General features: G+C 38.1%; 1 protein-coding gene across 1 annotated transcript in view; it reads left to right on the forward strand.

Annotated features, from left to right (window-relative positions):
• The window catches only part of ADGRG2 (adhesion G protein-coupled receptor G2), a 69,542-nt gene that overhangs the window by 19,856 nt on the left and 35,437 nt on the right, over nt 1-14,249 (forward strand). The window contains exons 2-6 of the mRNA XM_052663902.1: nt 5,110-5,145; nt 7,889-7,927; nt 8,033-8,056; nt 9,498-9,536; nt 11,697-11,738. Coding sequence (XP_052519862.1) covers nt 5,110-5,145; nt 7,889-7,927; nt 8,033-8,056; nt 9,498-9,536; nt 11,697-11,738 — 180 coding nt within the window. The remainder of the gene's footprint in view (nt 1-5,109; nt 5,146-7,888; nt 7,928-8,032; nt 8,057-9,497; nt 9,537-11,696; nt 11,739-14,249) is intronic.

The following is a 14,249-nucleotide window of genomic DNA, read 5'->3' on the forward strand; positions in this document are numbered from 1 at the left end:
GTTCACTATTACTACCATCACACACATCATTTCTCTTTAATCCGTTCAAAAGCTCGCTGCTATGGTGAGAAGAATGCACGGGATGGATGACTGGATTTGGGGGTGGGAGGTGGAGAATGGGAGGAGTCAGGAGTGAGGCTTTGGTTCGTAAACTCAGCTATATTGCTGAAACTAACTCTAGGGTTCTGGGCCCTTCACTTTACCCCTGTGGGATTTTTTCTTCACAGTGTGGTTCCTTGCAACTCATATTCTCTGTAAGTTTAAAAAATTGAATTTTTGAGTCAAAAGGAAAAATAATGACTCCCCAAAGATGTCCACTCCTAATACCTGGAACCTTAAATATGTAGCCTTTAAGGGATTTTGCAGACATGACTAAAGATCAGGACTATCGGATGGAGAGATGATCCTGGATAGCCTGGGTGGGCCCAATCTAGTCACTTGCTTTCTTAAAACTGGAAGAGGCAGAAGAGTGATTCAGAGGGATGCTACATGAGAAGGACTTCCCCACCCCATCCACTGTAGCTAGCTTTGAAGCTTCAGGAATGCAGCATGAACCAAGAAATGTGGGTGGCTTTTAGAATTGAACTTTCTTACAGCCAGCAAGAAAATGAGGACCTGGGTGCTCCAACTGCAAGGAACTGCCATTTATCCAAATAAGGAGGCCACACATTTTCCCTCAGTCTCTAGAAAGGAATGCAGGCTGTTGACACCCTGACTTTAGTCTGGCAAGACTGACCAGACCAGGTGGACTTTGGACCTGCAGAACTCTAACATAATGAATTTGCATTGTTTTAAACCGCTAAATTCATGGTAATTTGTTACAGCAGCAGCAGGAAACTAACGTACTTAAATTGTTCAGCTGGTGTTACTAAGTCAAGCTCACTCCGCTAGCTGCACAACAGGCCACTGAGTCTACAGATAGGTGTTGAGGCAAGGAATAACAACTATTTGGCAAGACAGCAGACTGAGAAGATGGCGGACTAATGTCTCAAATTAACCATTTTATGGGGTCTGGATGCCAGGTTCTTTTATAGAACAGAGTTGGGGGAGGTGAAGTAAGAAAAAAGGCCATTTATCTTGAAAAATAGGGGATATATTAATTTCTTTTCTGCAGCCATTCCCAGGTGGGCAGGGTCAGATTGTCTCCCTGATAGCTGAACAAAGGAACTTTAACAGTGAGGAAGAGGAGGGTTCCCTGAGGCAGGCCATTATGTATGATTATATTAACAAAAGCAATGAAAAGCAAAGGTTACAGTCAAACAGATCCAACATGGAGTCAAAATTGTCCATTCCCTGTTACATTTCCAGCAGTCTATCAAATTCAAGAATGATTAGGTATGGAAATGCTGTGGGGTAATGAGGGACTAATTCTTAGATATGTAGGGTTAGAGAGGCAATGAGAGTAAGGTGTTCACATGGCAGTGGTCAGACTACACTTGGCCATGTGGGATTGGATTTGAGGAAGTGGTGGCAATAACTCTCGAAGAATGTGCCAGGGAGGTGATGTAGGGAAAGAGACTCCATGGAGGAGAGGAGGGGGCCAGTTTCTTGAGTTGCCAGTTCCTCCATTTGACTTCCATTGAAACCTTAGCCATGCCAAACTCCTGTTCATCATAATTGGAATATATGGACTTTGTTTTTAAAAAAATCACTAGGGAGTCATCTTGAGTAAATTTTATAGACAGATCACAATAATTTTATTTATGGACTTAAATCAACACTTCAATAAATGAATAATGCTTTGAAATTTGCTTTTTGTAAGTTTCCAAAGGAAAGTCTGAAAAACTTAAGTGTTTTTCCTTTCCTTGCTTGTGAATCTTTTTAACAATGGAAATGTTTTGTCTCCTAAGAGTGGCATGGAACTCAAATATATGACTCACTGGAAATGCCGACCACCTCTTTGCTAGCAACAAATTGGAAGTGAGTTAGGAGAGAGCCCAAGAGAAACAGATGCTGATACTCAGGAAAGTGGATGGCCTATGGGGACATCTCTATGTTGAACCAGGAGGAGTGATGTGGAGCATTATAATGAGAGACAGAAAAAGTGAATAAAATGTTAGTCATTGATAATTGGGCCATTAGAAGGGGGGGGAAAAGCCAAAGGAAAAACGTGGACAATAACAATTTAAAAATCTCTAGCTTTTATTTACTGGATTCTCTCCCTTCATCAATGTAGGTCTCTGCTGGGAGCCCTGAAGGCTGGGCTGATCTAGCCTTTAATCTATGTTTTGATTAGATTTTTCTTGATTGTGAGTCCATGCCTGCCAAACCTGTCTACCCAGAGATGGCCCAGTAAAGTTCCCCTCTCTACTCTGGCTCTCCTGTTACCCCTGAGTTGTCCGTTTCCTCTAGCATCTAAGAAAGAGGTAAAATGCAAATCAGCCCCTTTCCTTGTGGGTAGATGCTGCTGCTGCTGCTAAGTCACTTCAGTCGTGTCCGACTCTGTGCGACCCCATAAACGGCAGCCCACCAGGCTCCCCTGTCCCTGGGATTCTCCAGGCAAGAACACTGGAGTGGGTTGCTGTTTCCTTCTCCAATGCATGAAAGTGAAAAGGGAAGGTGAAGTCGCTCAGTCATGTCTGACTCTTCACGACCCCATGGACTGCAGCCTACCAGGCTCCTCCATCCATGGGATTTTCCAGGCAAGAGTACTGGAGTGGGGTGCCATCGGGTACATAGTTCTCATCAAAGGATTTTGCAATGGAGAAGGTAGAAACCATTGGTGACTCAGGTCAGCCACTGGACAAAATTAAAAAGGAAGCAATATTATCCTGTGTTGTCCTTCAGCATCACTCTCCATCCCTTTTTCCTGATCTCAGCTTTTCCTCAGTGCTGTTCCCTGTCTGTGCCATGTTCCCACCCCCTCTCTACCTCACCTGCCTAAACCAATGTGTCATTTTCAGGTAGCCCATACTGAATGTTGATTCTTCCCAGAAATTTTCAACATGGCTCAGGATGGTAGATCTTTGCTACATAATAAGACTTCAGCCAATTGGAATCAATTCATTCTAAGCTGTAAATGACTGATTTTCCCTTAGTGCTCCCAGGAGCATTCTCAAAATTAAAATCCTGTTAACAGACTCATTTGATTGGTGGAATATTAAGGTAGCATGAGGGATATATTGGACAGATTGAGAAGAGGCAGTGCCAATTAAATTAGAGAATCAAGGAACTAACTACTCTGCACTATCCACTTGAACATTCATTCAGTGTGTTTTCAAGCAGAACTGGGTTTTATTTATACCAGAAAATAATCAGTACCCTACCACCATTTAAGGAAAATAGGTTCCCTCAAGTTACCAGGTATGTTTCACTCTGCAATTTTATTTTTTAGTGTACTTATTCTTTCTTTTAATTGTGTATCAGATACTACTATGGAAATAACCATTCCTTTGTAACTAAAAACAGTTAAAAAATTTATAACCCCTATGTGGGTTAGAGTTTGGGAAAGTAATAGTCATGTACTGCAAAGGGCGGTATAAATTGGTTTGCTTTCTGTAGGTCATCTTGGCAATCAAAATTCATGGAATATCTGAAGGAAATATCTCAGTGTGTATGCAAAAATTTACCAAGAGGATTTCTTGCAGCATTTTTGTAATCATGACAAATTGTACACACTAAAGTGTCCATTAAAGGATGTTTGTTATATAAATTAGTGGCACATCCAATCAATGAAGTGCAATGCAGTCATCACAAAATTATATTGGGGATAATTGTTTAATGATACAACACAATGTTTAGGATGTAGTGTTATGAGAAAAATCATGTTACAAATTTGTGACATGATCTTATTGTACATTTTCATGAACTGTAGCACACCAGGCTTCCCTGTCCTTCACTATCTCCCAGAGTTTGCTCAAACTCACGTGCACTGAGTCAGTGATACCGTCCAACCATCTCATCCTCTGTCGCTGCCTTCTCCTCCTGCCCTCAATCTTTCCCAGCATTGGGGTCGTTTCCTGTGAGTCAGCTCTTTGCATCAGGTGGCCAAAGTATTGGAGCTTCGGCTTAGCATCAGTCCTTTCAGTGAATATTCAGGGTTGATTTCTGTTAGGATTGACTGGTTTGATCTCCTTGCAGTCCAAGGGACTTGCAAGAGTCTTCTCCAGCACCACAGATTTATATGTATTATCTCTGGATGGTGAAATTATAGGTCATTTTAATTTTCTTCTTTTTATCTGTTTTCTGAAGTTTCTCCAGTAAGTGTATTCATTTTCATTGAAAAAGAATAGAATTACTTTTCTTTTAAGGAATCTGAGCATCCTCCCAAAATAAATAACACAGCAGTTCTTGTAGTTTTTATACCCAGAGGTGTCTGTTCTAGGTTAACTCAGAATAAATAAATGGTTTAATTAGAGGTATAAAGTCTGTGCTAATAGGTATAAAAAGAAATACAGTTAAGGGAAGTTTAGTTTATGCAGGTATACACATTTATACATCCTAATGAACATTAGCCAACAACCAAAGTTCTTAATCATCATTTTTAGTTTAAAATGTACTAGACCACACTTTCACTTTTCACTTTCATGCATTGGAGAAGGAAAGGGCAACCCACTCCAGTGTTCTTGCCTGGAGAATCCCAGGGATGGGAGAGCCTGGTGGGCTGCTGTCTATGGGGTCGCACAGAGTCAGACACGATTGAAGTGACTTAGCAGCAGCAGCAGTAGACCATTGTATGACAAATATATAGAGCACTGTCAATAGTTGGGAGAATTCCTTCACCAGAGATAAGTCTTTGTGGAGAATTAATAGAACTGATTAGACTGTTGAAAATATTAGTAAATTATCATACTGCCCTCTTTTGGTAGCTATTTGTAATTCATTTTACATTCACTCCCATTAAAGATGTTAATGTACAAATTCACGCACTAAACCAATTTTGTTGATTTAAAATTTTTTTCATTGAAGTATAGTTGATTTACAGTCAGTGTTGTGTCTCAGGTATACAGCAAAGTGATTCAGCTATATATATATATATATAGATATAGATATACTTTTTCAAATTCTTAATAGGTTATTATATTGAATATTGTTCCCTGTGTTATACAGTAGGTCCTTGTTGTTTATCTACAAACTAAACTAACTTTAAATCACCTTTTTCCTCAACAGAACATGCTTACAATTCCAGTTTGCTGTCACCATCTGGTAAGATTGTTATTTTATGACTTTGGGGGCATTTCAGGAATAAAGTTCTCCATGCAGTGTCAGATCCAGCAAAATTGTTTTCTTGCATGAAGCTTAATTGAATTCTGTCATTAAACCTACACCTGAGAAATCAATAGCAAAAGACGACAGGCATACCTATCCCCCCACATTGTTAAACAGCTGGAGACTAAATTGTAGATTTTCATCACGGTAGCTACTAATGTTCTTCAGTGTTCTTTTTAGTATTCTAGTTCATAAGTGTCCTGAAGAGTATCAAGAACATAAACATGCTGAATGTTCCTATAAAGTGTTGAAATGTCCTCTTAAATATACTTCGTTAGCACCACACTAAATGAATATCTTTCAAAAGGCTTAGGACTCATGAGAATGGGAAGGCAAATGAGTTTAAAAAATTTATAACTGGGACCCATCTTGGCAGGAACCAGGAACAGAACCCACATTTGAGACTGCTGGCTGTAATGGGACCTCAGGGATAATGTGGTCCCGCCATCCCTTAGTTAATGACACAGTGATGCCTGTAACAGTTGAGTAACTTATTTAATTTCACACAGCCTTTTGCCTCAAGAGGCAGCAGGTAGCTTCTCTGACTCCTGTATTTCTCTCTTTCTGTAATGTATATGTAACAATCTTTTGTTAAAAACAATCTTTTTTTTGTTGTTCAAGGAGTGAGTCAACTCATATTCTGTCCTTCAGTTCAATTCAGTTCAGTTCAGTTGCTCAGTCGTGTCTGACTCTTTGTGACCCCATGAATCGCAGCACCCCAGGCCTCCCTGTCCATCACCAACTCCCAGAGTTCACTCAGACTCACGTCCATCGAGTCAGTGATGCCATCCAGCCATCTCATCCTCTGTTGTCCCCTTCTCCTCCTGCCCCCAGTCCCTCCCAGCATCAGAGTCTTTTCCAATGAGTCAACTCTTCGCATGAGGTGGCCAAAGTGCATGAAAATGAGTTTCTACTGTTATTAATTCATTCACTTAAATAAAATTAGTAAAAAAAATAAAATAAAATTAGTAATTACTGTTACTGCTCATGCACATACTACATGCCTAGGAGTCTTCCAACATCTGATTCTGCTTCCAGTCTTACAGTATAGGGATCATTATATTCATGTTCTAGATGAGGAGACTGATGGTCAGACAGGATGAAACTTGCTCATTCTCTGGAGCCACACTACTTGGGTTTGAATTTGGCCACTACCCTCCCATCTCCATTGCTAGCTGTGTGACTTTGGACAAGTTCCTTCACCTTACTGTGCCTCAGTTTCTTCATCTATAAATTGGGGAGAATAACAGTACTTACTTCATAGGGAAGTTGTGGAAATGAAATGAAATAACACATGTGCCCGGCACAGAGTAAACCCTCAGCAAGTAATAATGATTGTTATTATTAAGTTATTAAGTCATCAGGCAAAGATTCAGACCCAGGACGGCAAATCTCCAAAGCCCAAGCCCATTTTACTAAGCTAGTTTGCTCCTTCGTTGTTACACTTCTAGGATAAAATGAACCACTGTATTTTTCTTATGATGTTTTAGTCTTCTTAGACTTAATCATAATGATATCTTTGCAAAGCCCTGTTTGCGTGGAATGAGGTCGGAGTTTGGAAACATAGATGCTAGGCACAATCTTGGGGCCCAAGGGGGAGAGCCAGCACACATCCAGGCCTCTGCAGCTGTGCCTGCAGGCCTCTTTGGGTGGTGTCACCATTCAGAAAAATGAATAGTCATTCATTAAAAACCAGCTTTGGCCAAATTATATTGTTCTGCCCCCAAAATAAAGGATTCTCTATTCACACTTTGAATGTTATTGCTCAAGAACTACCTTGCTTCTCAAGAAATATACTTGGTAAGTTTTAAAAATGTAGTTAAATAAATAAATGAAAGAACTTAAAAAAATGTAGTAAATGACAAAATTTGGAAGCAGTAATGTAGGACAGACAGGGTGTGTGTGTTTCAGCCAACGCATGAATGGTCTAAAACAGACAGGCCAGCCAAGTGCCTCGACACACCCAGATGTTGTCCTTACCAGCTGAATATCAGGCTCCCTACTGCAAAGCTTGTTTTAGTTGTAAACTGTTTATTTGTCTTGTGTATATGGAGAGGTCAAACTGTTGGATCTTTTTAATATTTAAACATGCAAAGCGTGTGCAATAGACTGGCCTCTTAGTGTAAGTGAAGTTATTCCACAGGAAATTTGCAACCTGATTGATTGCCTTAATAGCAGCCATATTTTAAAATAACTTACCAGGAAATTGTGTTAGGTAGTACAGTATTGAGTGATAGCAGTGTTGTTTTTTAAAATCCTAAATTCACTGTGAGTAGAGTTACCAGGTGTGATTATAAAGAGAGTAGAACCTATGTGTCAAATTATTAAACTATAGCATGTCTAGAACCGTCTGACTGAAAAAATTTGAAAATACTTTGTTGTGGTCCCTAAACTTATTTCCATAATATTCTATAGGTCACAGCAGGCTTTGCAGTCATGAGTCTCATGTTGGCTGTGAAATGAAACAGTTATATTTATTTCATCTCCTAGGTCCTTTCTTTGTGATTTTCTGATAAAATGTATACTCACTGAGTGATTATGGGACTTACAGATTTAACTAGATATTGGTCTGATAGCATGTTGTCAACTTTTCATGATTATATCTCAAAAGTTCTAACTCCTTAAAATTCAGTAAATAAATTTGTTTCAGTGTATTGATTGGAATTTTTTTCTCCTGCAGCTGAATCATCGCTCGTTGATTTTGTCTCCTACTCCAATGGTACTCCAGGCAAGATTTTGAAAAAATTTAACCTAGATTTACCCCAACTTGTTAAGTTTTGATTTAATTATACCTTTTTCTTGTCTTTTTTCTTTGGGATAAAAGAGGTTGAAACTACAAGCCTAAATGGTAAGAAGTTTTCTAAAGCAAGTAAAAATTGAACCCTTAATATAATGGATGAATGTGTAATGAATGATGTTGAAACTTTCCTTATTCAAATAACAAACACTAACACAAAAAAATCCCCCAGACCCTCAACCCTGGAGAGCAACCTAGACTTTCTGGTTTATCGTGGAGGGAGAACAGTGTCTGCCACTCCAACTATTCTCTGAAAGGAAAGAACTATTGATCATATTTTGAGAGCCTTCCTTACTTTCCGGAACCATGCCAACACACTGTACAGGACAGATTGTTTAAATGGGAAAAACACATCCAGTGACTTTAATATGATTCAGCCTGGATTTGGAGGCACAGAGTGTTCAAAGACAGCCTTTTACAGATGATTTTTATCAATTTTTAAGTAGTATCAAATACAAAAAAAAAAAAAAAAAAACCCACCAACACTCTGGCTTCAGGAAAAGAGCAAAGAATTGGGCTGTTTTCGAGGGAGGTGGGCAAGGCGGCACACTTTGTTCCCTTCCACTGTGGGTAGACAGTTTCCATCTTAGTGCAGTCAAAACCCAACACTTTTCACAATCTCTTAGTTAAGATGAAATCTCACCATGTGGTTGGTGGTTAAGGAGCTAACCAATTAGAGATGCAATGCATGCTGATCAAAACTCTTAAATTCACATTTGGTCCAGTGGAAAGGGCCAGACATTATCATTTTTATGTGCAATTACTTTTTTACAGTGAAAGAACATCTTCAAAATCACTTTGGCAGTAGTTTTTAGATCCCATTTGTGTGGGTTTTTTTAAAAGTGTGATAATATAATACATACCTTTTTTTCCCCCTTAAAGTTTCATCCAGAATAATAAATTCTAGAAGGATTTTCATTTAAAGAAATACCAATAGGGTAGATTTTAAGTAAAACAAGATGAAAATGAGATTACCTTAAAAGTTGGTTGAATACCATGTTCAAGATCTCGAACTTAAATTAGAATTCCTTAAAGATTGCTTTATAAGAGTATACCATTAGGTACAAATGCATTAAGCATCTCCAAGGCTATGTATTAAAGTTAGTACTAACTGTAGAAGGGATACTAACTGTATTCCTTAGGGACTTTCATTATGATAGAGAAAAAAGGGGACAAAATATTAAGCAACATGAATGAGTTTATTTAAATCTAATAATTATAGGAGTGTTGCTGTGTTTTAGGCACATAACGTGTTCAGGAAACACATTTTTAAATGAATGCTTCTCAGGCATTGTCTGTGGGAGTTGGGGAGTGATAGTATGGTAAGGGGGTGGGCAGCAAATACATTTGCTAGTGCCAATTGGCTTTTGCAAAACTCTCTTAACTTCTCCAGGATTTGAAGGAAAGTGAAATGTTTAAGGAACCTATGAAGATGCATGTATTTGTTAATCATGCCAGTAAATTGTGCTAATTTTTTATTACTTTTTTTCAGATGCTACTTCAAGCGTGTTATCTACTTTGAACAAAACAGGTAATGTCAAGTTATTTCTGAATATAATAACTTGTATTCTGTGGCTTCTTGAGTTTCTCACTGTGTTCCTCTGGGTTAGTAAAAGTTATCTCCTTGCCCATTTCCTATGACTCCAACTGTTGACTTATTACTCATTTTACTTTGACCCCGAACTATATAGTTCTGGTGTCACCACACTTCTGAGCTTCCAAACTCTTACAGCAATAGCATTCCATTTAAAATAACATTTATTATTTTTCTGATTATAGTAGTAATTCATCTTAACTCATAAAAATGAGGAATATAGAAAATGCAAAGAGGAAAATTATAATCATTTTTAATATTACTTTCCTAAGACTATTACTGATAATAATCTGGTATGTTTCCATTCACTATCATATACATATATAGTATGTATAAGTGTATAACAAAATTGTCATAGTTTACATAAATTTTTATGTCTTGCCCTTTTGACTTCATACTAAGCTATAACTATTTTCCAGCATCCATTACTACTTTTTTGCTTCAGTTGATTTTATTTATTTATTTTTGCCACTTCATTTATTTTTTTAATTGAAGGATAAATGCTTTACAGAATTTTGTGGTTTTCTGTCAAACATCAGGACGCATCAGCCATAGGTACACCCATGTCCCCTCCCTCCTGAACCTCCCTCCCATCTCCCTCTCCCTCTCACCCTTCTAGATTGTCAGAGCCCCTGTTCAGCATCCGTAACTATTAGTGAGTTGATAGTATTCCATCTTGTACCATATGTGAACATTAAATTTGTTTTTGATTTTCAAATAGAAATTGTTGCAGTGAACATCCTTGTGCCAATATCTTTGCATTCCTCCCTAATTTCTGTAGAATGCGCTTCAAGGATTGGACTTATTTAGGTCAGCATTATGAATATTTTAAGGCCCTTCACACCTACTACGGAATTACCTTCTAGAAAAGTTGTACCCAACAACATTCCTGCCAGCAATGGATGAGAATGTCTGTGTAACTGTACTTTTGCCCAGAGCTGAGACTATGTCATATTATTATATCTTCCTCTCAATTCCATAGGTTCCATTTTGCATTTTTTATTTGTGAGGCTGAAGAACTTTCTTCCCTAAAAGCACTTTCTTTTTTCACTAGAACCAGGAGTTCATTTCACAGTTGTGTTTTATTTACTCTGGAAAAGAATGTATTGGAACAAGCAATATGTTTAAATGATTCTTAATGCAAAATGCTGTCAGTCTTTATGATTACCACCAATCATTGCCCATGGCTCTTTCACATACTGAAACAGAAACTCATCAATAACATATAGAAATGAGGTTTCTGAAACTCAGAATACCATCATCATTAAGTGCTCCTCTAAGATCTGACCTTGATGTTTTCTTCAGAACTTGCCACTAACCCTAGGAGACAGACCTTCTTAGCAAATCTGTGCCCTGAACACAGTCTCTTACATCATCCTTACAGTAAGCATTTATGAGCCTGATTCTCTCTTCACTGGAAACCAAGCCATGGCTCTGTCCCCAGAGTGTGTTGGGAAGGTATTTCTAAGGTTTGGTTCCTCAGAGTATGTTAATATTTGCCTATGAATCAAGACTTTGAACAGTTCTCTCCTGGTTCTGCTATGAGCTTATTGTATGACTGTAGTTGGATATTCTCTACCTCTCTGAGGATAATTTTATGTCAGTAATATTACATTATTATTATATTAATTTCTTAAGAAAATAGCAGGATATTTCATGACATTAGAGTATCATAGCAATATTTTCGATCTTGTATTTAGTGTTTACATTAATGTTCATTCTGAATTGTCCTCTCTTTACAACCTATCACCTGAATGAAGATCCTTATAATGACTTAATTCTGCATATCTGACGTGTATGTCCACATTAATTTGTCTAGCAGCAGCACATAGAAACTGTGGTAGGATTATGCAAGCAGTGGGGTGTGTAACAGATGTGATCCAACTGGGGAAACAGCAGTCCAAATCCAGACCCACCCTCTGCCAATGATCTGAGTACGTAAAGCTCATTCATCCTGCTGCTGAGATGACCAATAGTGTCTTGAAGGTGTCAACAGTATGATTTTCTTAGCAGTTCACTGAAATGATACTCATGGCAAATTGTTTTTAAAAAAATAAGTAACAATTCTTCTCTAATGTTTAAATTGTTTCTTTGCAGAAAAAACTAAAATCACTATAGTAAAAACCTTCAATGCATCAGGTATGACTTATTATCAATATCTAGACTTTCTTTTTTTATACCTAAAGTTAAACAAATAGTGGTGGGTGTTTATATTTTCTTTTACCTTTTCCCTGTCTTTTAAAAATGAAATCTGTTCATAATGAATAGATGTTTATGCACTGGGTACCTTAAATTGTACTAAGTGTTTGGGGTTATATAATAATGTACTGTGTTGTGTGCTGTACTTAGCTGCTCAGTTGTGTCCAACTCTTTGCGACCCCATAGACTGTAGCCTGCCAGTCTCCTCTGTCCGTGGAATTCTCCAGGCAAGAATACTGGAGTGGGTTGCCATGCCCTCCTCCAGGGGATCAAACCCAGGTCTCCCGCATTGCAGGAGGATTCTTTACTGTCTGAGCCACCAGGGAATAATAATTATTATTATATAATAATAATTAGACACAATTCCCACTCTCAAGAATCTCCTAGTCTATGGGGAGAGACAAGAGAAACAAACAGATAACTATATGAACATATGAGCGAATAAAGGCAATGATTACACAAGTGTTTCTGACATAGTTAAGAGGCATGGGAGATAGAAGGACTGCTGCTAATGATTATCAGTGGTATGTAGTTTATGAAGGAAAGATTCTTAGAGGAGTGAACCTCAAAAATTATTTAAATCCAAAAAGAGATGTACTTTTAAGTATCTATTATAAGATTAAGGATTCATGATTTGCTTAACAAAGGCTTCCAATTGATTCAAAGCAGGTTTTGGAAACTATGGCCTGTGGGCCAAATATGACCCACCATGTATGTTTGTAAATAAAGTTTTATTGGAACACCACCATTCACATTTGTTTATATACATTGTCTGTGGCTACTTTCCTGCCACAATGAATAGTGAAGTCGCTGCAACAGAGACAAAAAATATTTTAGACACACAAAGCCCCAAATATTTACTATTTAACCCATTACAGCGAAAGTTTTCTCACTCATGATTTAAATGCTGACCTGTGGCCATATCCTTGGGGGAAGTTATGGATAACAGCCCTAGCAATTGGAAAGAAAATTCTCAGTATGAATGAATAGCAGAAGACATATATCACTGGAAATGAAGGTACTACTAAAAATTCAGAGAAACAGGAGAGATGATAGAATGAAAAGCTTAGTGAGCAATAGACCAATGGTTGTAAAGAACATATAAACCATTACAACCCACCATCTGTATATTCTGTAGTATTTGCATAGTATATGTTTTCAATGAGTTATATCTATAAGTAAGTAAATTTTAAATGAAATCTTTCTATTTTGGTGTGGATAACATTGCTGGACCAGTATAGAAATCTACATGTCAGGTACCTTTCACCATCTAAATTGTTTGCTCACAGAATCAAAACCCTTAGCTGAAACATGATGCCTACACACCAAATGTCAACTAAATCATTCTGGCAGGAACCACATCACACGAACTAACTCAAATTATAATTTTAGTTTATATCCAAACTAGTTCTCTTGGGAAAGAATTAAGCACTCATAAAGTGCAGTAGAAATAAAATAGCAACCAGAAATTGCATACATAATTCTGACCAAACCAGACCTAACAAGGACAGCAGAATATTTCTTAATATGACAACCTTTTCCCCTCAGCAGTCTGCTAATACACAATCAACATTTGTCCCTCACTTTTGTTATAGATTTTTGATAATTCGCCAAAGTCAGTTCAGTCACTCAGTCATGTCCGACTCTTTGTGACCCCATGAATCGCAGCACCCAGGCCTCCCTGTCCATCACCATCTCCCAGAGTTCACTCAGACTCACGTCCATTGAGTCTGTGATGCCATCCAGCCATCTCATCCTCGGTCGTCCCCTTCTCCTCCTGCCCCCAGTCCCTCCCAGCATCAGAGTCTTTTCCAATGAGTCAACTCTTCGCCAAAAGGGTGAAATTAATGAAGAAAAGATTCTCAGTGGAGTAAATTTTGAGCTCTTATCAAATCAAAGAAAACATGTACCTCTCCTTTCACCAAAGGAGAAGGTATTTCTTAGGTTAATATTTGTGAAGTTTTTTGTTCTAACATGGCTTATTTCTCCTCCCACTCATCTCTACCTCCTTTGTATGCCTATGTCATCTGTTGTACTGTCCATCACTCCATTTTGCCTTCACTGTAACTTTTTATAACATCATGTGAAATGCCGTGCTGGATGAAGCACAAGCTGGAATCAAGATTGCTAGGAGAAATATCAATAACCTCAGATACGCAGATGACACCACCCTTATGAAGTGAAGAACTAAAGAGCCTCTTAATGAAAGAGAAAGAGGAGAGTGAAAAAGCTGGCTTAAAACTCAACATTCAGAAAACGAAGATCATGGCATCCGGTCCCATCACTTCATGGCAAATAGATGGAGAAACAGTGGAAACAGTGGCAGACTTCATTTTCTTGGGCTCCAAAATCACTGTAGATGGTGACTGCAGCCATGAAGCAACTGACAGCTAATCTCAAAAATATACAAGCAACTTATGCAGCTCAATTCCAGAAAAATAAACGACCCAA

The sequence above is a fragment of the Budorcas taxicolor genome, chromosome X (genome assembly GCF_023091745.1).
Source record: "Budorcas taxicolor isolate Tak-1 chromosome X, Takin1.1, whole genome shotgun sequence".
Classification (NCBI taxonomy): Eukaryota; Metazoa; Chordata; class Mammalia; order Artiodactyla; family Bovidae; genus Budorcas; species Budorcas taxicolor.